Here is a 21,454-nt window from a genome sequence, read left to right as displayed (position 1 = left end):
ATTAATGAAATAATCAGTATTAAAGCCTCTAAGATTCCTATTGAAAGTAATGTCCCAAACTATTCTACCCCACTCATCTATAGGATTCAAACACCAGTGCATTTTTATTGGCGGAAGGTCTTCAAAGTCAAATTCAACACAAATCACTTGAGGCCACGTTTGGATACCAACAATATTTAGATTTGGATTTCTCACATTTGGCAGTTGAGATTTGGATCTGGATCAAATCGTTAAAGTTCCAAATCTGCTAGAACAATGAAAAAAAAAATCTAATTTACAAAGATGTTCTGCAAGGCATTTTTTGGAAATCAATATCTGTGGCAATTACCTTCACCCTCACTGCTCCTTGACCAACAAGACGTCTCTCTCTCTCTCTCTCTCTCTCTCTCTCTCTCTCACATACACACAGCATGAGCATGAGGATGATTGATGTGTTTTGTATCCAAAACTCAAATCCAAATGCAAAAACATGAGGTATCCAAACGTGGCCTTACAGAAATTCTCCCAACCACCGTGACCTTTAAAACCTAAAGTTCGAATGAGGATTAGAAATGAGAGACTCTCAATCTTTCATATCAGTTGGTAGTCATAGGTTCATAGCTAAGGGAGCAGGGAGAGAATGAAAAGAAATAAAACACCCCCATTTTTTTTTATCAGGGGACCCTACTAGCGGAGCCAGGATTTATACATAAGGGGACAGGCTTCAAATTTTAATGGGGGCTGGGCCCAATTGAGTTGGGCCTATTAGGGAGATTGGCCCAACTCAACAGAGGCAGCTGCCCCTTGGGCTACATGCAGCTCCGCCCCGGGGGCACCCCACCAACTAGAAGTCTACCCGACTGCCGTTGAAAACACCTTGAGGAGATCATAGGACATGTGATTGCACGTTATTAATGGGACGAAAACCATGTGGATTGCCTCAAGGAGATCAATGGTTCCTATTTCACACAAGTCCCCTGTGGGACCCAAAGAAGCCATTCGTTAGCCCTCTTGGCAGGCTTCAAGTTCACGCGAAACTTAGTGTTAACCCCACCACGAATCACGTCATCGACACTCTTTAACATACGCCCGCGCACGTTAGCAACACCCTTACCAGACACCTTTCGTTCTTGTAAGATCTTCCCTCCATTCTGCAAAACCGAATTCAAACTTAATTCCTAAAGCCCGCTCTCTCTCTCTCTCTCTCTCTCTCTCTCTCTCTCTCTCTCTCTCTCTCTCTCTCTCTCTCTCAAAGATGGAAATGGACTGGCTAGATTTGTCTCAGACGCAGCGCATCGTCTTCCTCGTCGATCTCCAGCCGTTGATCCACCTCAAAAACCCTAACCCTTACATCACCACCATTCTCACCTCCGCCCGCAAAATCCTCTCATTCTCTCCCCTCTCCTCCTCTCTCTTCGCCTTCAAACTCTTCTTTTCCTCCCTCTCCCCTCTCCTCTCCACTTCCAAAATCCACCATCTCTTCGGCAAATCCTCCACTTCTTTCTCCTTCGATCACCCTTCCCAAACCCTAATCTCACTCTCCACAGCCCTCAATTCTCTCTCTACCCCACTCTCCTCCTCCAATCCCGACCTGCCACGTGCCTCTCTCACCGCCGGGTCCCTCCGCCAGCTCCTCCTCGATTACGCCTGGGAGCCTCAAGATCTCAACAAAGGTATGCACAAATTCCTCACCGTCCGATCTAATCTGATTCTCCTTTTCTCGAATCTCCCTCAATCCTTAAATTGCTTGTCTGAGTTCATCCATGAATGTGAAAATCACGAGTCTTTGCTAACTGATGATGTTTTCTGTAAGACGTTTTTTCAAAATTTTGCTTCTGTAAGTGAGGGATTTATTGACAGAGACATACATTTCTGTTGGATCGATGTTAATTTTGATCAGCAATGTGTGGAGAGTGTAGTGGTTGAAGGAGGCAGAGATGAGTGTAATCTAGTGTTAGGGTTTCTGGAAAGTGCCATTAAGGGTTTAGGTTGGGGATTTTGTTCGACGGATTTGATCCTTTTAGGATCAGCGCTTGTTCCTTTCGGATTGATTTATCCCCACATTGGGTTTTCTATAGGGTTTAAACGTAGTGATCTTCAAAGTACTGGTCGAGTAGAGTTGATTCTCGAGATTGTAGATGTGAATGGGAGGCCCTTAGAATGCAAATTCTGTGATCTTGAATTGTTGGATTTAAAGCTTCCTAGAGGAAGATCTGCTGATCTTTCGGGAATTTTGGAAAATCCGAGTTCAGGCACCCAAAAATCTTTTGGGAGTGGTGTGGTTGACTGTATCACAAATATCCGTGTTAAGGAGTTGTGGAGGAACAATGAGGATTTGAAGATAAAAAGTGGAAGCATATCTGATTTTCTTCTCCTACGTGGGCTCTCAGATGGAAGTAAGAAAGAGCAAAGAGAGATATCGAGTAGTTTTTTCGCAGATAAGGTTCTCGAATTGCTTCAGATGGAGAAGAGCGAGTTTACTGCTGGGAAACCAGCCTGGCAGCTTCTTCTGAATTTCCTCTACAAGGGAAGTTGTTGGGCACTTGTGTCTGTTTCCAATGGTGATGGGAATTCTATCATGGGAATTCTAAGGCCGTTTACTGTTCACTCTGCCGTCCTCTGTATATTAAATAGTGGGGTTAGTCATGATGATCTGGAATGTGATTTTGGTAGAAGTTTTTCTGGGTTCTGTTGCAAGCCAGTTAATAAGGTTGTTAATGAGGTATCTGAACCTAACAGCTATTCAAATTGCTCAAATATGCTTGTTGTTTCTAAAACAGGGAGTTCTAGTAATGGCAATGGTTCCAAGCTTGCTGACATTAATAGAAAACGAAACAAAAAACACTGCAATTTGCTTCAGGATTTCACCTGGAGCTCCTTCAAACAATCAGTTCTTAGCAGCTCATCTGAGGCAATAGCTGATGACACTGGTTGTGAAATAAATTTAGAAGCAGCATACTTTGCTACGGAATGTAATAATTCCAAGAAGTTTCGGTTTTTGAAATGCTGGATGAAACAGGTTAAGAAATCATCTAGTGGTTGCCGTAATATTACGCTAAATGACCTGAAGCCACAGCCAAATGTTGTAGAAGAATCTTCTCTGTTAGTTGTTGAGTCTATTTTCAATGGATCCATGACTCCTGCTGCCGCTTCTTTGGAATCTTGTGAAGCTTTCTTTGGCAGCATTTCTCAAAAGATTCAGCAGATTCTTGATTCCAAAGAGGTGGACTTGGGGTTTTTAGCAAAACGCCTTATTGATTCATCGATTCATTGGTTGTATTCGAAACTTGAAAGGGGCATTGCAAATGATCTGACAATTGAGAAACCAGAAGACACTTATGAGGCATTGGTTGCCGCCGAAGTGGAAAAACTACTGTTGTGGAAACCCAAGGATTTAGATGCAAAATACAAAGGCTGTAACTCTTCATTTCTTGGATCTGATATGAGTTCTGCTGTTTACACTTCAGAAGACAAAGTCAAAGAGTATCCTCATTGATTCATGACCTTTCTTGTTTGTTTCGTTGAAATTGGAAGTTTCTTTGCAATTTGAAAATTTTCCGTCGTCATATATTCCTTAATGCACATAAGACATGAGTTGCAGATTTTATTTCGAATGGAGATACTCCAGTCAAAGGTCGGCGCGAGTCTTAAAGAGGCTAGTAAACAGAAGATGGTGAAGGAGATATGCTCTCTCTTGTGGAACATTGATCCGCAAGGAGGCATGTTTGGTGGCGAGAGCCTTGTTGAGTTTGCAGGAAGGACCATAAAATCAAGGTATGCTGGCAATCAATATATGCAAGTTTACTTGGCAGGAAAATATATTAGCTTCTTCTTTTCCTTTTTGAGATAGCATGGTACAAAATTTATTTGGAGTTCTTGAATGATTTTATCTTCCTTACTGCTGTCAAAAGATAAGTAAAATTTTCCTGTTAACATTTGAGTATTAATAATGTAATGTACATGCACCTACTACTATTAAAAATACAATGTACATGCATTGACTAGTTACTTAATGCCGGCCTTTGCAAGACATTATTCAATATTGTTATTGCATTGGAAATGAATGACTTGATAACAAGACCTTTGGATGCTTTGGTGAGAAGAGGCGACTTGTGCCAAATTTATGGAGTAAAAAGAGGTAGGGGCAGACCGAAATCAACTTGGGTAGAAACAGTGAGTAAAGACTTGATAGCTAGGTACATAACAGAGAACATGACATTGGATATGATAGAATGGAAGAAAATGATCCACGTAGAAGAACCCAACTAGAGCTAGGATTAGAGCCAGATAGATTCCTTTCACATTCTTCATGAAATTTTTCTAAAGGATTCATTTAGCCGACCCCAACTAGTTTGGAACAAAGGCTTTGTTGAGTTGAGTTGAGTTGGGGTTGGAAATGAATGACTATTAACTGAAGTTCATTGTGATGGGGTATATTGAACAATTTAGACGAGGTTAAGGAAATGCAAGTTCAAGTGATACTGTCTCTCTTTTGAAAATTGCCTCACAAGAAATGAACTCTGTTGAACATGGTACACCTAACAGAAATTATAGTAGTACAGGCTAGAAGTGCATGATCAAATGTTTCGGCCGACACGAAACGAAATTGACTACTTAGTTTATCAGTAATCATGATCCTTTTATTGGGAGTTCAGATGCTTAGTTCTAGACCTTCAGGCTCCAGCTTTTTAGAATTAGGATTTATTTCAAGGGTGTTGATGATAAACTATTATTTCTTTCCCTTCTTTATTTACAAGCAAAAATGCTAAAACAATATGCTCTTCGAAAACACTTCTTGTCGACATGTGTGCAGGTTCCTCCAGTGAGTGCTCATTTTTCATCTTTTCTGGTCAGATATGGAGTTGTGTTGCTGCAAATCAAATGCAAATTTCTTGTAATGAAGATAAAAGAGTGCAGATAGTTGATGGGGAAAAGTTATTTCAATCTAGAGAAAATCCCACAAACAGCTAGAAACAACCAAGAAAAAACAGTTCCCTACTTCTCTTCTTTCTCTTTCTTATTCAATAATGAAAACTATCTCCAAAAACAAAAGAAACAAATACATATTCCCTCCCACCCCCCATATGGACATCCATCTAACATCCTACAATTTCCTAAATAAACACTTCAACGAAAGAAACAATCCTACATTTCTACAAACTGAAATCTCTAACTAATGACTTTTCATAGCAAAACATAACATAAATAAGTTCATCCCCAAACTTCAATGCTGCTTAATGGAGTGGGCCTCGCTTATGTCAAAACAAGGTTTTAAATTTCGGTTTCGGTACCTATTTTGGACCCCACCAAAATCCAAAATTTCGGTCCAAAATTTTGTATCAAGCTTCGAAATTTGGGTCCGAAATTTCGGACTGAAATTTTGTAACATTTATTTAAAAAAAAAAATGCCATTTTCTCGTCGCAAAATATCAAATTTTGGGAAATTTCGGTTTCGGTCCCCACCGAAATCCGTTGAAATTTAAAACCATGTGTCAAAAGAGGCTCCAATTCTAGGTCACGAGCAAGGATTTTTCCTCCGTTCTTTATTTCATCTTGTGACTCCAATCTTGGGTCACAAATGACTCGACTTCTTCCTCTTCTTGTATAGATTTTTATAACTTTTGGGTGCTCTTACGGTTGCACTTGTTGTTCCGTCATATCTTCAACCTCAATGTGAGGGTGTGCCATATTTATCGAAAGCTTCACATTTGTGTGGAAAGCTTGCTTTGGAAGTGTTGACCAAGAAATTTTATTGAAAAAAAATTGTCTGGCTGGCCCGACCACACTAAAGCATGATCCGGAGCCAACAGAATGACTTTTATTGATTCTTTTATCATGGATGTGAAATTTGTTGCGAATAGGAATCTAAGTACTTTTCGATTCCTAAATTTTACCAAAGTGCACTTTCATACGCTTCTCACATGGTTCCTATGCAGTTCCAATTAAGCTACTGATATTGGCGCTACCATGTTTTAATTATTGCACAAACCCAGCTTTTCTTTTCTTTTTAAATAGTTGTCAAATGCTATTACAATTCCCAAAGCTGAGTTTGTGCAATTATTAAAACATGGTGGTGCCAATATCAGTAGCCTTCCTATTTTGATGATTTTTTCCCCTGAAAGTGTGTTTTTTACTCTTGATAATGTCAAACGACTGTATTTAAAACTGAAAAACTCGTCTTAAGTTTCAAATAAAACTTATATGTATCTTTTTTTTCGAGAAACTTAACATTAAATCTATATGAATAAAACATTTGAAACCATACATCCTTGAGACTTTTAATTCTAACAAGCGGTGAATTCCTCTTTACTAGTTGTAACCTTACCTACATTATGCCTTGCTCCCTAACCTACTGTTACTCTACTCTTTCGATACACTTCTTGTTCATTTCTATTGATTCTTATTATATTCACCATGCTAACTTTCAGTGACACTTTCCTTATGTTTCATTTTTATTTTCTTTAAAGCTTGTCGCTTCTTGCTTTTTCCCTTTTCTAGACCCCTTGCTTCCACTTTAGTTTCTGCATCACTTCTGACAGCCGCTTCTTACTTCGGCGACCCTGGGTTGTACTAGATCAAAACGTGAGAGCTTGCCTCCTATTAAGTATCTGGGACTTGCAATAGTACTCTTTTAGCGGGCTTCTTTTTCCCCTAAAAGCGGTGGTGAGCATAAATGTCCTCTACTCCTCTTTGCTGTTGCAGCAAAGGTCTTGATAGAGCCCATGCTAAGGGGCATTCATTCCAAAGGCAGTTAACCATATCCTGTGCGTCCCTTCAAGCCAGGTCTGCAGAAATGGATTTCTGCTACTGCAGGTGGTTCTAATTAGGAGTTGTGTTGCTAGTTCATCAATCCTCCATTCTACTCCAGCTAATATCATCATATCTGCCGATTCTATATGTAAGCTACTACTTCAGAATTATGCTGTTTAATTCTTTTAGTTTGACTTTAAATTCCATGGAGAATTTGCCCTTAAGATAAAGTTTGAGGTGTTTATTATTATTATTTTTTGAATGGTAAAAAGAAAATCATTAAAAGAATGAGGAGTAAAGAGTATAGTTAGTCGGATGAAGGAGACAACCGAATGAATACATTGCATAAAGATAAAGAATCTATGCCCTCAAGGGGGAGAAAAATCAAAGGTCTCCAACGCATCTCTACTAACCCCTTCTCCAGCTAGTCTTGTCCACTTCACTGTTCGCTGACCTCCTCACATACTGGAAGCGAACATGGAAATCAGCCACTCGCTCCTAGATCTCATCCACCATGTCTGCAAATCTCCAAGGATGGGGCTTGCTACCATCCATCCATATCATGACATTGATTGAATCTCCCTCAACAATTAGCCTCCTTAAATCAATTTTGTCAGTGATTCTAATTCCTTGCAAGACAGCTCTTAATTCCGATTCATTGGAATCCATGATCCCATTGGGACCTGAAGGGCCCATCTATTCAGACCCTGATAATCTCTGAGAAGGCCCCCTATGCCGGTTGGCCTTGGATTACCCAAGTTAGAGCCGTCAAACTTTAACTTCAAGAACCCTCGTTCAGGAGGGGACCACCGAGGTTGAGGAACTTGTTTATTCTCCCCAGAATTGCATGTCTCCCTCCAACCTCTCCATAAGTCTGAACTCGAAATAAACCTGTTAACTAGGGAGAGTTTTTACCCAAGCAATCCTAAGAGATTTTTTTCATGTACGAGTAATACAAGTTTGAGGTGTTTCTTTAGTACACAATGATTACTGTTTGATTACTCTCATATGTTTATTGTCACTATATGTATCTTGAATTACCTTATTTTTATTATGCTATGGCAGTTATTATTACCTTCAAGAGCATAGCGCCCACATGAGAAGTACTTGCTTATTTTAATGGTTATGATACAGTAAAGGGAATGTGATGTGATCCGGCCAGACTCGTGCTTCGATGGACTTATATTTGTTTTTTGCTTTCATTTTTCTTGTATTTAGGACCTTATTTTGACGTGTTATTATTCTAGAGTCAAGATGGGGGGGATGTCCTCATTATCTAGGGCTCACACCACTCACCATCACCCCACACATTTTTGTAAGTCCCTCGAAGCACAAGTGATGGCCTGATCACATCAAAATGTCAAGTCAATAATTGTACAGATAATTGATAATAATTACGACCATGTTTTGATTCTTCTTTTATTGTTAAAGGCCGCATGCTCAATTATCTGATGAATGTTTTTGAATTAATGATCCCCTATTTGCTTCATGAAACTGACTGTCATCTTTGGCCATGTTTGGCAACCATGAAATTATTTTCAACTGAGATTCCAATACTAAATACTAGGCCCCAAAGTGGTATTATGAGCATTGAAGTTTTTTTCCACAGAGATCCCAATACATTTGACTTTATAGTATGAAAAACCAGGCTCCAAAGTGGGTATTATGGGCATTGATATCACATACTACTATTCGGTCAAGACAACAAAAGTCCTAGTCAAAGAAAAAATGGTTAGAACAAACTGTTTAATGACATCGTATTGCAGGTATGCTTGTTCTCTAGGAGATATCATTCATAGAATCTACACGCAGATGGACTTTTTGTTAGGTGACGATGAGGATAGAGAAGTATCTTTGTCCTCGCACACTGGTGATGATGATGGAGAACATAAAGCTAAAGAAGGAAGTGACATCTATAGAAGTGCAGATGGAGGAAGCAGAGGAATTTCCGATGAAAAAAGCATTTCGGCAGAAGATTTGTATCCCCACACACTAGAGGATAGTAAAGTGAAGAGCCCACTTGAAGTCAAAGGCATGGTGCACAGGCGGAAGCTAATGGAGGCTCAAGAGAGGAGAGAGAGGGCTCGAAGGTTTGCTTCTTTCACAAGTTGGGCGCCGGATTTGCAAAGGGTATGGGCTCCAAAGCAGCCAAAGACAGGGAGAGCGAAACCGGACTTTGTTCGGAAGTCGTCGGGGAGAAGGGAACGGCGTAGTGGCCGTAATGACGTGGTATGCGAGACTCCATTGACGGGGACAAAACGTAGTTCTTTACAAGGAGGGGATGTCAGGGATGGAAAGCATATGAATTATGAGATTAAGTCATGCGAATCAGTTTCCAAGGCTTTGTTTCGGAGCGATGATGATGTCAGTGCTAGCACATCCACAATGGCTTAAGGGAATGTGCACAATGTGAGTGCACACGAATGTGGTTGTAGTGCTGCAATGGTTGTTTGACCTTGTTGGCCCGGCGAAAGAATTGATGCATGGCCTTCATGTGGCTTCTGCCATGAAAGTCATAAGGGTGACAGTTCGCCAGTAATATTCTAATCTAAAGGATCAAGTGTTTGGAATGCAATGCAGACACCCTTCCAATTGGCCCATAACAGTGCGGCTGGCCAATGTGAAAGATGACATTCCAGGCAAATGACAGTGAAGGAAATTCATTTTTTCCTTGTATTACTTCTGAGTTCTTCTTGAGGGTAAGGGAAAAATGTTAATGATTATGAGGTCTCATGGTTGTTTTGGGCTGCAAGACGACAACTTAAAAGGATGGAAGAAAGAAAGATTTTAATCTTCTTCTTGACAGTTTGTATTGTGCAGTATGCTATATTGTGGCAATGTGCATGAAAGATGCTAGTTTGTACCCCAAGAAAAAATAAATAAATCTTCTGAGCTATTCTGTTGATTTTTGAAGGCCTTACACTTGTGTATCTAGGCCCTGTTTGTTTTGGAATTTGAGAACAGATTGTAAGTCCAAAACTGATTATTGGATCCAAGTTTAAACAGCGCCTTACTCCAGTCGCTTCTTGGTTTGTGAATCTCAAGGTGAAAGTCAGCAATACAACCCTCTTTCTCTAAGTCATGTGTGATTGTCAGTGCCTTTTGATCAATCCTGAACATCTACTTTGTACCCGTAGGATCTCTAAAGGGATCCAGAGTTCCCCATTCTGATAATCCTAACGATTCAAAGGGCATGTTTTTGGTCATCTGTGTAGAGAATTTAGCCGGGTAGAACTCACCCCTAAAAGCTAGCCATTTAGAGTGCCCATTCCCTTATAACTCATCCTCATCCAACTCACTTTACCGATGTGGGACTATTTTGCTTTTGCGTGGAACACCAACAATCTCCCCCTCCACGCGGAAGCAATGTGGATAATCTCGCCCATCCTTGCGGCGGCAAGGGAACCATGAGATAACTACATCGGGGTTTCCGAGATCTTCCCCAAGGGACATTCCTGCTTTCGGAGGCAAACTGGGGTTACCACTCCCTTAGCTCTGATACCTTTTGCAGGACTTTAACTGGGTAGAACTCACCCCTAAAAGCTAGCCATTTAGAGGGAGGGTGTCCATTCCCTTATAACCCATCCCCATCTGAACATTAGTTTAGCAGCCCATATTTTTTGACCAATCCATTTACAGGCCCTCAAGAAGTCTTCTAAACAGCACTAATTTTAAGTTGTGACAAAAATTATAAAATATATAAAAAAAGTTTTAGAGGACTGATACCAATGGCTACAGTTTCTAAATTAGGTTTTCACTGTTGTTGAAGATGCTATTCAACCTCCAAACAGAAAAGTGTAAAACAAATTGAGTAGTGCTATTATCAAAATATGGTAGGGAGGATATCGACCCCTAAGCTTTATCTGTATTATTATTATCTCCTACTATGAATCCACTGAAAAATTTCATCAAACTAACAACGTTAAGAATATACTAATGATAAGGAAACCGATTTGGGAAGTTGAGCAGTTGGGCATGGTACCAGCAAGTCTCGTAAAAAAAAACTTCACAACTACTAGCCTTTTTGCCTAATTTCTTCTTTGTTTTTTTTTTTTGCTTTTTCTTAAAATGGCAAAACTACCCCTCCGTATGTCATGCGGCGTGTAGTGATTTACATGACTCCACTCTTAAGAATAAAATTAGGCTATTGATATATGCACTGCCATGTTTTGACAACGAGCCAAACTTACCATGATGACCTTAGAGCTTTTTGGTGACAACTTATTAAATAATAAAAGACAAGCTAAGTTCGTCCCATTAACAAAACATGGTAGTGACAATATTGGTAGCCTAAAATTAAAGAATTATAAAATTAAGAAAGTGAAGAGTAGGGATCAAGCTTCATGAAAATAGGAAAGGAGTTTTGAAATTTAAAAACAGGTAGATTTTTAAGTAAAACCGTGGGCTGACCGCTGACCTTCCTCTATTCAAATACTAGTTGAAAACCAAAAAGAAGCCTTTTCACCGAACGTCCTATGCAAATGACGAAAATACCCCCGTTCAAGGATAAATTTTCACAAAAAAAGAAACACACTATCATTTTTATAGCATCTCTACTCTCTAGCTTTCGTGTTAGTCCGGATGAAGGGAAAATTTTACACTTCTCTTGAAAACCAACCCCCGAACTAGGGGTATTTTAGTCATTTCGTCAGAATGTGAATCTACTGAATCCTAAAGGAAGGGCATTATCGTCCTTTCACCTCTTAGAAACTCAATCCTAACACGCGCCTCTCGTAGGTTTTAAGGCTACTAAATAAGAGATAATAAATAGGAGAGAAAGTAGAGAAGATCAGATCCAGGTTATTTTGTCGAGAGAAGGAAACTAGGGTTAGGGTTTCTGCAACCTAACACGAGCGATGCCGAAGAACAAAGGAAAGGGAGGGAAGAACAGAAAGAGAGGAAAGAACGAAGCGGATGACGAAAAAAGAGAGCTAGTATTCAAAGAAGACGGTCAGGAATACGCACAAGTGTTACGGATGCTTGGGAACGGGCGTTGTGAGGCGATGTGCATAGACAATGTAAAACGCCTCTGTCACATCCGTGGCAAGATGCATAAGAAGGTCTGGATCGCTGCCGGTGACATAATCCTCGTCGGTCTTCGCGATTATCAGGATGACAAAGCTGACGTCATCCTCAAATACATGCCTGATGAGGCCAGGCTTCTTAAAGCCTATGGCGAGTTGCCGGAGAATACTCGTCTCAATGAGGGTATTGCTGGCGGTCTAGATGAGGAGGATGATGGGGCTGGAGATGATTATATTGAGTTTGAGGATGAGGACATCGATAAGATCTAGGGTTTGTTTTGAAATCCTAAATACGTCTCTCTATTATTGATCTGTTGTTGAATTTATTTTGCTTTATCTTGCTTAGTTTTGTTTACTTGTAAGGATGATACAGGCTTGTTATTTAGTAATTTTTGGATTTCAATTTGTTGGTGATTATAGTAAAATATACCATATACCATGATGATTATATGGTATTACGTGACTTAGGGTTTTGGTTTTTTGCGAATAATTGGGATTTTTCTTCTTCTTCTTTACTTTTGGATGAGATGTGTGGATTTCAATTTGATGATAAGTGTGTGGTATGTCGTGACTTAGGGTTTGGTTTCTGCGATGCAGCAGTTGACTAATTGGGATTTTTTTTTCCTTCTTTTCTTTCGGATGAGATGTGTGGTTTTCAATTTGATGATGATAATTATCTGGTATAACGTGGCTTTAGGGTTTTGATTTTTGAGATGCAGTTGAATAATTGGGATTTTTTTGTTATTTTCTTTTGGTTGAGATGAGTGGATTTCAATTTGATGATAATCATATGGTATATCAGGACTTAGGGTTTTGGCTTTTGCAATGCAGTCGAATAATTGGGATTTTTCTATTCTTTTCTTTTTGGATGGGATGAGTGGATTTCAAGTTGATGATAATTGTATGGCATAACGTGACTTAGGGCATGTTTGTTTTAGATTATGACAACCGATTGTGGAGTCCCCAACCGATTATTGGACTCAAATCTAGTGCAATTTTCGGTCCAATAATCAGTTGGAGGTTCCACAATCAGTTGTCATAAAATCTAAAACAAACAGGGGTTTTGGTCTTTGCGATGCAGTTGAATAATTGGGATTTTTCTCCTCTTTTTTTTTTTTTTTTTGATGAGATGAGTTTGTTTGAGAAGTGATCTTTGGATTGGATGTTAATCTGTTAACTGTATGTTGGTCGGTCAATGTTTTTGTTATGCTGTGGTCGGATAATCGTAATCTGATGAATTTAAAGTAGTATTGTTGTACTTTTTGCTCATGTCTCTACTTTTTTTTCCTTCTCTGTTTCTTTTGAACTAGGTTGGTTGGACTAATGTTAGGATGCAGATTGGCGTTCTAATTTTCTCTTTTATCTGGGTGAAACTTTTTCTTTTCTAGATGGTATTGGTGCTATTGGTTTGTGTCATCAGTAAGCATTTTAGTTGAATGGGTGGTAATTTGTTCATTTATGCTTTCAAATTAATGCATTTTGTTAAGATTTTTTCTTTTCTTCAATAGAAAGATAGTGTATTTGTGCATCTAGATGGATGTGGATTTGGTGTTAATTTCTACTGGGTTCTTTGTTCAATCTGCTACCGTTCAGTTTTTTTTCCTTCTTTGTGTGTGTGTGTGGCATGGTATCTATATCCTATCCTTCATACTGGGGCTTCTGTTTTCATGGTGGATAGAGCTCTCACCATTCATATGTTTACTTAAATTTGACATGGTATCTGTATCCTATCTTTCATAATGGGGATTCTGTTTTCATGGTGGATAGAGCTCTTACTGTATTATGTTACGTGCCTAATTGGCCGCAACAGAATTAAACAAAAAGAAAATAGAAAAGAGCGGGGAGAGAGGTTGATTCGAGGCAATCGGACCTTCTAATGGCTCGATTCGAGAGGAACCATGACTCCTACAAAGTTTCCTTTGCTTTAAAATTCTCTTCTTTTTCAATTTCATTCGAATACACTTCTTAAATACAAGCATAGAGGTAGTTCCACATCACTACCCCATTAACCCACTTACATGACACATAACAAATAACCAACACCCCCCCCCCCCCCCCCCCCCCACATGACCCACAAATTTAAAATGAAAAATCCTACAATAACTACTTTGAAACTAAATCACATACACCATAACAAGTATGTATCATATTATCGGTTACTATCTAAGGCAATTTCATTTGTGTTCCAGTGCTTCTACTCTTCTCACTATTGAGCACCGTTCCATGTTTCCAATCTCAATTTGTTAGCTGGAGTTACTGCTTTGCCTAGTGATTGTTGTTCTGTAGCAATAAACTTCAATTTTTGGTGGCTTCATTTTTTGACAACCCTATTTACCGGATTGTTTGAGCTGAATTTTTTGCTTTCTTCAATAACCTATATATGGAGATAGGGATTTCACGCAATGGATTCCTTGGTCCGTGTTGGATGTTTCTCTAGGAAACTACTTATGATTTGGTCTTTGATTAGAAATTATATTCCTTGTCTCTGCTTTGAAGTTGAGCTTCTGCTCTTGGGTTTTCTATATTTTAAGTTGACTGGAAAGAAAAGGATTACTTATTTGGGTTTTGGTTTATATTTTCTCATTTTTGGTAGGTTAGCTGGGATTGAACCTCGAACCTCAGGGTTGAAGAACAAAGATGTAATCCTTGGGTTTTCTATATTCCCTGTCTTTAGCTAGAGGCTGAACCCATATTTATTCTCATCTTGATATAAAAAGATGAGAAAAGTTTCTCAAAATTGAATATGTAGTCCTCTCAGTTTTGAAGGGGTTTAGTAAGTGATTAAGCTGATTTAGAGTGGAGAAAGGCTATACAACATTACAACTTGTGGCATTGACTGGTAGGTTGGGCAATAAGAATCCCCCTTTTCTATTCTATCCTAAGCATATGGGTGATATCATTATTCAAATTCAAATTCAAATTCGAAACAAAATATTAGGTTGATATTAGAGCATCAATGAAAATACCCAGTGCCTAAACTGCTTGTGTTCTTTCCTTTAAGGAGTCTTGCAAGTAAAGTTTTTAGGAAATTTAGTTGCCAAGGGTGATTCTAGGAGTTCTATTTCTTGGGTTTTAAAGTGCTAGCATGGCCCGTGTAGGTTTTCTCTCTTCATAATTGAAGCCTTGGACTTGGACCATCTCAAGCATATGCCAAGGTCCACAAATGAGACGACATATGAGTTGCAGAGTTGGTGATGGGAGACGTGGAGAGGACCTTTCTTATCATTGACAAGAGTTTTCCCTTAGGGCCCGTTCACTTGTTTTCTCGCTGAAGGAAAAGAAAAGAAAGGAAAAGAATCTGACGTGGCAAAAAGGAAAAGAAAGGAATAGAAACTGTGATGCAAATAGAATCTTGTGGTTGTTCAACTCAGGAAACCCTAGGGAACCCTAGGAAACGGAATCCTGCAGCTGTTTTCTTGCCAAAAAACACCGATCATCTTCTCCCTCCCACCTCCGGCAAGTTTGCCGCAGTCGACGACCTTAGTCAATGATCTTCACCACACATCCTTTCTCTTCATCCTCTCTAATTCCTTGAACCAATAAACCCAGTTTAAAACCCTCACTACCACCATCTCTTTCATTACCTGCAGCTCCATTGCCTCCACCTCCATTGAGATTATATCCATTTACTGTGGGAAGACTTTCGTTTTAAGAGTTTTTCTCCGTTGGTCACCGATGGGTCCATGTGGCGCCCAAAATGCCCATGAAAAATATCTGCCTAAATCTAGCGGATTATATTTCTTCCATCTTTTAAAGTAATTATTTGTTAGTAGGGTGAGCAAAATTTTAGGTTCAAAAATCTCCATAGAGATGTTGTCGTTGGTGACCTACAAGTCAAAAATCTCCATAGAGATGAAGTCAAAAATCTCCATAGAGATGTTGTCGTTGGTGACCTGCAAGTGACGTGAGAGCAATGGTGACCATAAAGCACCACTGATGTTGGATTAATTGCTTTGATTTTTTCAGTGTCAAGCAAAAATGTTCTGATAAATAAGTTCCTCAGTGATGATCATGAATCGAAATACAAGTAGTGGGGTCATAAACTACTAAGCCTTGGCTTAAACCTTTGAAATCTTAATGTCATAATGCCTTTCAAATCCCTCTAGTTGTTATTCTACTGCAATAATTCTCGCTAAAAAGAATGTGCATGTTGTGGCAATTCCTCTTAGAAGGTAATTGGTTTTTATTTTGGTAGGTAAGGTAAATGGGTTACACTCCTACATGTGTCATTGCAGAATGCTCAAGGCTCTAGGCTGAGAAGCAGGAGCAACGTTCAATGTGTTACGAGTGCAAACAATGAATTCAATGAGTTAATGCCAATGGTCACGGTTGCTGAATAGTAGTAACATTAAACTAAAAGCCCAAACAAAATGAATACTTAGAAAAAAAGGAAAATGATATGGTAACTGAGACTCTTAGAGTAAGACCGATGGGGTAAACCAACAATGAGAATGTGACATGTGTGCAAAAAATCACCTTTTTAGTGATTTTCTGAAACCAAAGGACAGGTTGTAGTCACTTGTGATGTGATAGCAGCAACTTATTTGTTCCGTCTCCTGCTCGTTTGTAATACCGGTTTCCCTAGCACTACTCAATATGTGCGGATAATGGAGAATCATAAGACTGAATTACGTGGGATGTGGGATGAAAAATAATCCTGGAGCCAGCCGTTAATAGCAATAGAATTCTATGCAGAGGTTTTTCCCATGTTATGAGTTACCCTCCGAGCTGTAATGGTTTCATATTTTTGTTCCCTTTAAGTTAGGCTTTATGTTAATCTCGTTCTTGTTCTGTTCTTTTTAGAATTTCCATCAGTTGGGGGCCTTTTGGATACGTGGATTTTAGAATCCGGGGTTTCTTCCAAATTGTCTCTAAGAGACGAGAGAAGAAGCGGACCAGCCATCGTTTTTTACTTCTCACCTTTCTTTCTGTCAGCAAGAGAGTAGCAGATCCTTCCATATTTTCAGGTTTTAGAAATCTCAGGATGCAAGAGAGATTCCTAAAGCCTGGTTTTCTTACTTAAAAGTCAAGAAACGCTGCCAAGACAGCAGCGGCAGCAGCTTGATCATCAACCCTCTTTTATACTGCTTTCAAACTAAAACTAAAAACCTGGATTCTAAAATCTGCGTATCTGAACGGGCCCTTGGTTTTATATCCCATTTATGTGGAACTTTCCAACAGCCAATATATTTCAGCCATTCTTAGTGGGTTCTTATAGGAATCAGCGCATATTTTTCAAAGACAAATGAGTGCGGGCAATAGTACAAGTGAGGGCCTCACTTATCCATTGATCCGTGCTGTTTCTATCAGGCCTGCCATGCATCAAAATCTGCTTTGACCAACATGCAACCGTGAATACAGACCATTGCTTATTTATTTTACTAACCGTGCATTTAAGGGTCTCCAATTCAAGGATTGAATTTTGATACATTACCCATCCATACGAAGGCCTAACAGATGGATGGTTTGGATCATTGGAAAAGTGGGACCCGCTAGATGAAAGGCACCTGTCACCTCCCAGGGTAAAATAGGAGTCGAGTTTATCTGTCTAAATTTAAGTTTTGGGATGCGAGAAATTCAATTTAAAATCTCTCATTTGGGGAATCATAGGCCTAGTTTTTCCTCCAATTAGAACCAGACTCTTCTCAAACACCGTCTTTATCTATATAGGTAGTAACACATGCGAGGAAGAAGATATGAACAACACATTAATTGCCAGGGTACTTTTTCTTGTTTTGGATTTTGAATGCCAATTTGAGTCTTTTGCTAATGAGTGGGGGTAGCAGCAAAGCCATTCTTCATTTACCAAGGAACGATCCAACTTCCTGAGCTTCAAATTTTCAGGGGAAGATTTGTTTGACTAGGAAAAGGTGTGCCCAAGCAAATTTCAAAAATCCGGGGTTATTTGATCACTGTCCCATCATCATTCAATCCTTGGAAGCTAATGTTCATGGGAGCAAACCTTTCAAATTTCACGATATGTGGCTTGAAGACCTCTCTTTGTACGAAGTGGTGGAAAAAGCTTGGGCTATAAAATGTAAGGGGAATCCATTATACAAGGTAACAAAAAAGTTGAAAGAAGTTAAAAGATGTATCAAGATTTGGAACTCTGATATCTTTGGGAGGGTGGATATTCAACTACCCCTGGCCAAAAAGACTCTTGATAGCATCCAATCTAGACTGAAAGAAGATCCAAAATATCTGGAGGTAAGAACTGAAGAGAAAAAGGCCGCAGAAAACTTCATTCAGATAGCAAATAGAGAGGAATCGATGTTCAGGCAAAAGGCCAGGATAAACTGGCTGAATCTTGGTGATTCATGCTCGTCGTTCTTCCATTCAGCCATAAAATCAAGAAGAAATTATAATGAAATCCATGCTCTGGCCAATTATGAAGGTACCATTTCCACAAATCCAGATACCATCAAAGCAACCCTGATTCAATATTATGAAAACCTCCTAAACAAGCGGAGAACAGATTCTGATGCCACCACCCCTAATCTGAATAGAACCCTCTCTTCAGCTCAAGCTGCAAATCTATCCAGGCATGTCACTAGGGAAGAAATTGAAGAGAACATTCGTTGCACAGCAGGTAGCAAGGCCCCTGGGCCTGATGGTTTTAACGGAAATTTTTACAAGACTTTCTGGTACCTGATAGGAGACGAAGTTTCTGATGCTATCTCTTATTTTTTCAGAAGTGGGAAAATGCCGTATGGTCTGAATTCAACGTTCATCTCCTTAATTCCAATGTCCCATGAAGCGTCCTCCCCAGATATGTTTCGCCCGATATCCCTCTGCAACTACCTTTACAAAATTATCACAAAGATTTTTGCTTCTAGGCTCAAAGGAGTAATGGATGACATAATTAGCCCCCATCAATCCGCTTTTATAAAGAATCGAACCATTCAAGACAATATCCTCCTGGCTCAGGACCTGGTTCACAATTTTCATCTAAAATAAAAAAACCCAGTCATGTGCCTTAAAATGGATATCATAAAAGCTTTTGATAATGTCAATCACCAAACTCTTATTCAGTTCATGAGAAAGATAGGTTTCAATCAAACGTGGTGCAAGTGGATCGAGCAATGCATTGATACTGCTTCTTTTTCGGTTCTTCTAAATGGATCTCCATGTGGGTATTTTAATTCTACAAACGGCATCAGGCAAGGGGACCCCTTGTCTCCTCTTTTATTTTGTGTTTGTATGGAAATGCTATCGGTCATTATTGATGAAGCTGCCTCCTTGAATCAGATTATCACTCCCTTCTCTAAAGGAAGTTTATCCATCACCCATCTGCTTTTTGCAGATGATGTGCTTTTATTTGCTGAAGCTTCTGTTCTCTCGGCAAAGGGTATCAATGATTGTTTCAACCGGTTCATGCAGTGCTCGGGTATAGAAGTAAATTTAAACAAGAGTGAGGTTTTCTTCTCTGAAGGTGATTCCAGATGTAAGGGGGCCATCAAAGACACTCTTAACATTCCTCAAGGAAGCCTTCCCATAAAATATTTGGGCCTCCCTCTCATAACATCAAGGCTCTCAGCAGCAGACTGTGCTCCACTCATAAGCAAGATCCACAAGAGAATTGCATCTTGGTCCAACAGGCTACTGTCTAGGGCTGGAAGGGTGGAACTCACAAAGTCCATTCTAAATTCTTTTCATCCTTACTGGGCGGCTTCTTTTCACTTCCAGCTGGCATTTTGGACAAAATAGAAAAAATATTCAGGGATTTCATTTGGGCGGGCCCCTCTCTTCAGAAATCCTATCATCCTATTGCTTGGGATACAATTTGCATCCCAAAGGCCGAAGGAGGTCTAGGTTTACGAAAGCTAAAGGACCTGAACAAGGCAGCCGGCATGAAGCAGATTTGGAGCATTATCAAGAAGAAGAACTCCCTCTAGGTCTCCTGGTTTCATCACAAATATGTAAGGGAGAGGAACTTCTGGATCATAAAAAAACCTAGCAAAATGTCGTGGGGAGCAAGAACAATTTTTAATTGTTGAGAAGAAGTTAAGAAATCCATATGCTATATCATTGGAGAAGGAAAAGGTATTGATTTCTGGACTCAGTCTTGGCACCCAGATGGGCCTATTGTAGAACAGTATCCTCCTGATGGAGAATATCTAAATGCAATTCGTCCTAAAACTTCTGTCCATCAAGTCCTCCGGGAAGGAATCTGGGACCCGATCATGCTACAGATGAAGCAATATGGAAAGATACTATTGATGGGTCTTTTTCACTGAAAAGCGCTTGGAACGGCATTCGAGAGCATCATTCAAAAATAGCTTGGGCTTCCTCTGTATGGTTCAAAGGTCACATACCCAAAATGAGCTTTACGGCTTGGTTAGCCCTTCACCAAAAACTCATCACTAAGGACAGGCTGATTTTTCTGGGCCAAAATAGGGAGATCAGATGCCCATTATGCTCAGCTGCATCTGAAAGTATTGATCATTTATTCTTTCAGTGTTCGTATTCGGCCTGGATCTGGAGATCTGTTCTATGGCGATTCAATATTAGAAGGAAACCAAAAAGAAAGCTTATGGAGGAAGAAAAATGGATGAGAACTACTTTTCCTGGTTCAAATCAACAGCTCACCGCTATCCGTATAGCATTTACTTCCTCAATTTATCTCATCTGGCAGGAAAGAAATAATAGGGTACACGGAGCAGACAAGTCTCACAAGCAAGTGATCCTAAGAAATATCCTCCACACTATCAGAAGCAGATGTATATTTCTTAGATTAGATAGCCAAACCGGTAGCAGAGATCTGGCTTTTTCGAAGGCCTTCGATTTACCCCTGTTCAGGTCCCAGAAACCCACCAAAAGCTGTAAATGGGTCCATCCAGAACCTGGATGTGTCAAGCTAAATTGTGATGCGTCTTTGGCAAGCTCATCGGCCTCCATTGGGGGTCTTTTGCATACCAATGATAGTTCGGTTCTAGCCATGTATTCCCAGGACAAGATTCAAATGAGCATCCAGGAATTGGAGTTTGAAGCGATTTGTCATGGAGCCTCCCTGGCCTCCTCCCTTGATATTGATCGCCTTTGGATTGAGTCGGACTCTTTATTGGCAGTGAATGTAATCGAAGGCTCTGTCCCATGCTCGTGGAAGAAAAGACTATCATTAGCTCACCTGAAGAACACTCTCTTAAAATTCGCTTCTTGGAAGGTGTCTCACATCTGGAGGGAAGCAAATCGACCTGCTGATTTTCTGTCAAAAGCTGATTGCCCTTTAAAAGGTTCTTGTATTCAAGGGGTGTCCCTCCCTCATCCTCTTTATGACTATGTCAAAGAGGATGATGAAGGAACCCTCTATTATAGATTGTAATATCGATTTTCTGTCAAAAGCTGATTGCCCTTTAAAAGTTCTTGTATTCAAGGGGTGTCCCTCCCTCATCCTCTTTATGACTATGTCAAAGAGGATGATGAAGGAACCCTCTATTATAGATTGTAATATCTTTTTCTTTTCTTTTCTCTGGTCTTGGGGTCTGCCTAAACCCGATTACTAATCAAAAAAAAAATAAAATTGCCAATTTGAGTCCAAAACTGATTATTAGACTCAAATTAATGTTTAATTTTGAGTTTAATAATCAGTATCACTCTCACAATTGGTTATCAAAATCCTAAGGATTATGCCAACAGATTGTGAGCCCAAAACCAATAATTAGACTCAAAATTAAACGTAATTTCGAGTCCAACAATCAGAC

The 21,454-nt window shown here is 39.6% G+C and overlaps 2 protein-coding genes across 3 annotated transcripts; both read left to right on the top strand.

The window, feature by feature from the left end:
- Positions 1-1,185: 1,185 nt before the first annotated feature.
- On the top strand, positions 1,186-9,790 carry LOC143862453 (LIM domain protein). Of its 2 annotated transcripts, none has more exons than XM_077373504.1 (3): positions 1,186-3,462; positions 3,568-3,753; positions 8,496-9,790. In XM_077373504.1, the coding sequence occupies exons 1-3, from the start codon at positions 1,235-1,237 to the stop codon at positions 9,121-9,123; spliced, it is 3,042 nt and encodes a 1,013-aa protein (XP_077229619.1). In that variant the 5' UTR covers positions 1,186-1,234; the 3' UTR covers positions 9,124-9,790. The 2 variants fall into 2 exon arrangements, with proteins under 2 accessions (XP_077229619.1, XP_077229621.1); XM_077373506.1 differs by lacking the exon at positions 8,496-9,790 and adding an exon at positions 6,519-6,983.
- A 1,703-nt stretch (positions 9,791-11,493) lies between these two features.
- On the top strand, positions 11,494-12,156 carry LOC143862174 (eukaryotic translation initiation factor 1A). Its single transcript, XM_077373173.1, has one exon. It carries the CDS (start codon positions 11,586-11,588, stop codon positions 12,021-12,023), a length of 438 nt encoding a protein of 145 aa, XP_077229288.1. The 5' UTR covers positions 11,494-11,585; the 3' UTR covers positions 12,024-12,156.
- Positions 12,157-21,454: the final 9,298 nt, after the last annotated feature.

The sequence above is a fragment of the Tasmannia lanceolata genome, unplaced genomic scaffold (assembly GCF_043159265.1).
Source record: "Tasmannia lanceolata isolate RefF3 unplaced genomic scaffold, GAP_Taslan_0.1 ptg000037l, whole genome shotgun sequence".
In the NCBI taxonomy this organism is placed as follows: Eukaryota; Viridiplantae; Streptophyta; class Magnoliopsida; order Canellales; family Winteraceae; genus Tasmannia; species Tasmannia lanceolata.
The sequence above is the reverse complement of the archived record's forward strand: the minus strand, read 5'-3'. Positions and strand labels throughout refer to the sequence as shown.

Bases quoted from the DNA above. Each gene is read 5' to 3' on its own strand.
- LOC143862453 (XM_077373504.1), top strand. From the start codon at position 1,235: ATGGAAATGGACTGGCTAGATTTGTCTCAGACGCAGCGCATCGTCTTC. The intron at 3,463-3,567 runs GTATCCTCATTG...AATGCACATAAG, and splicing joins TCAGAAGACAAAGTCAAAGA to ACATGAGTTGCAGATTTTAT. The intron at 3,754-8,495 runs GTATGCTGGCAA...ATCGTATTGCAG, and splicing joins GGAAGGACCATAAAATCAAG to GTATGCTTGTTCTCTAGGAG.
- LOC143862174 (XM_077373173.1), top strand. From the start codon at position 11,586: ATGCCGAAGAACAAAGGAAAGGGAGGGAAGAACAGAAAGAGAGGAAAG.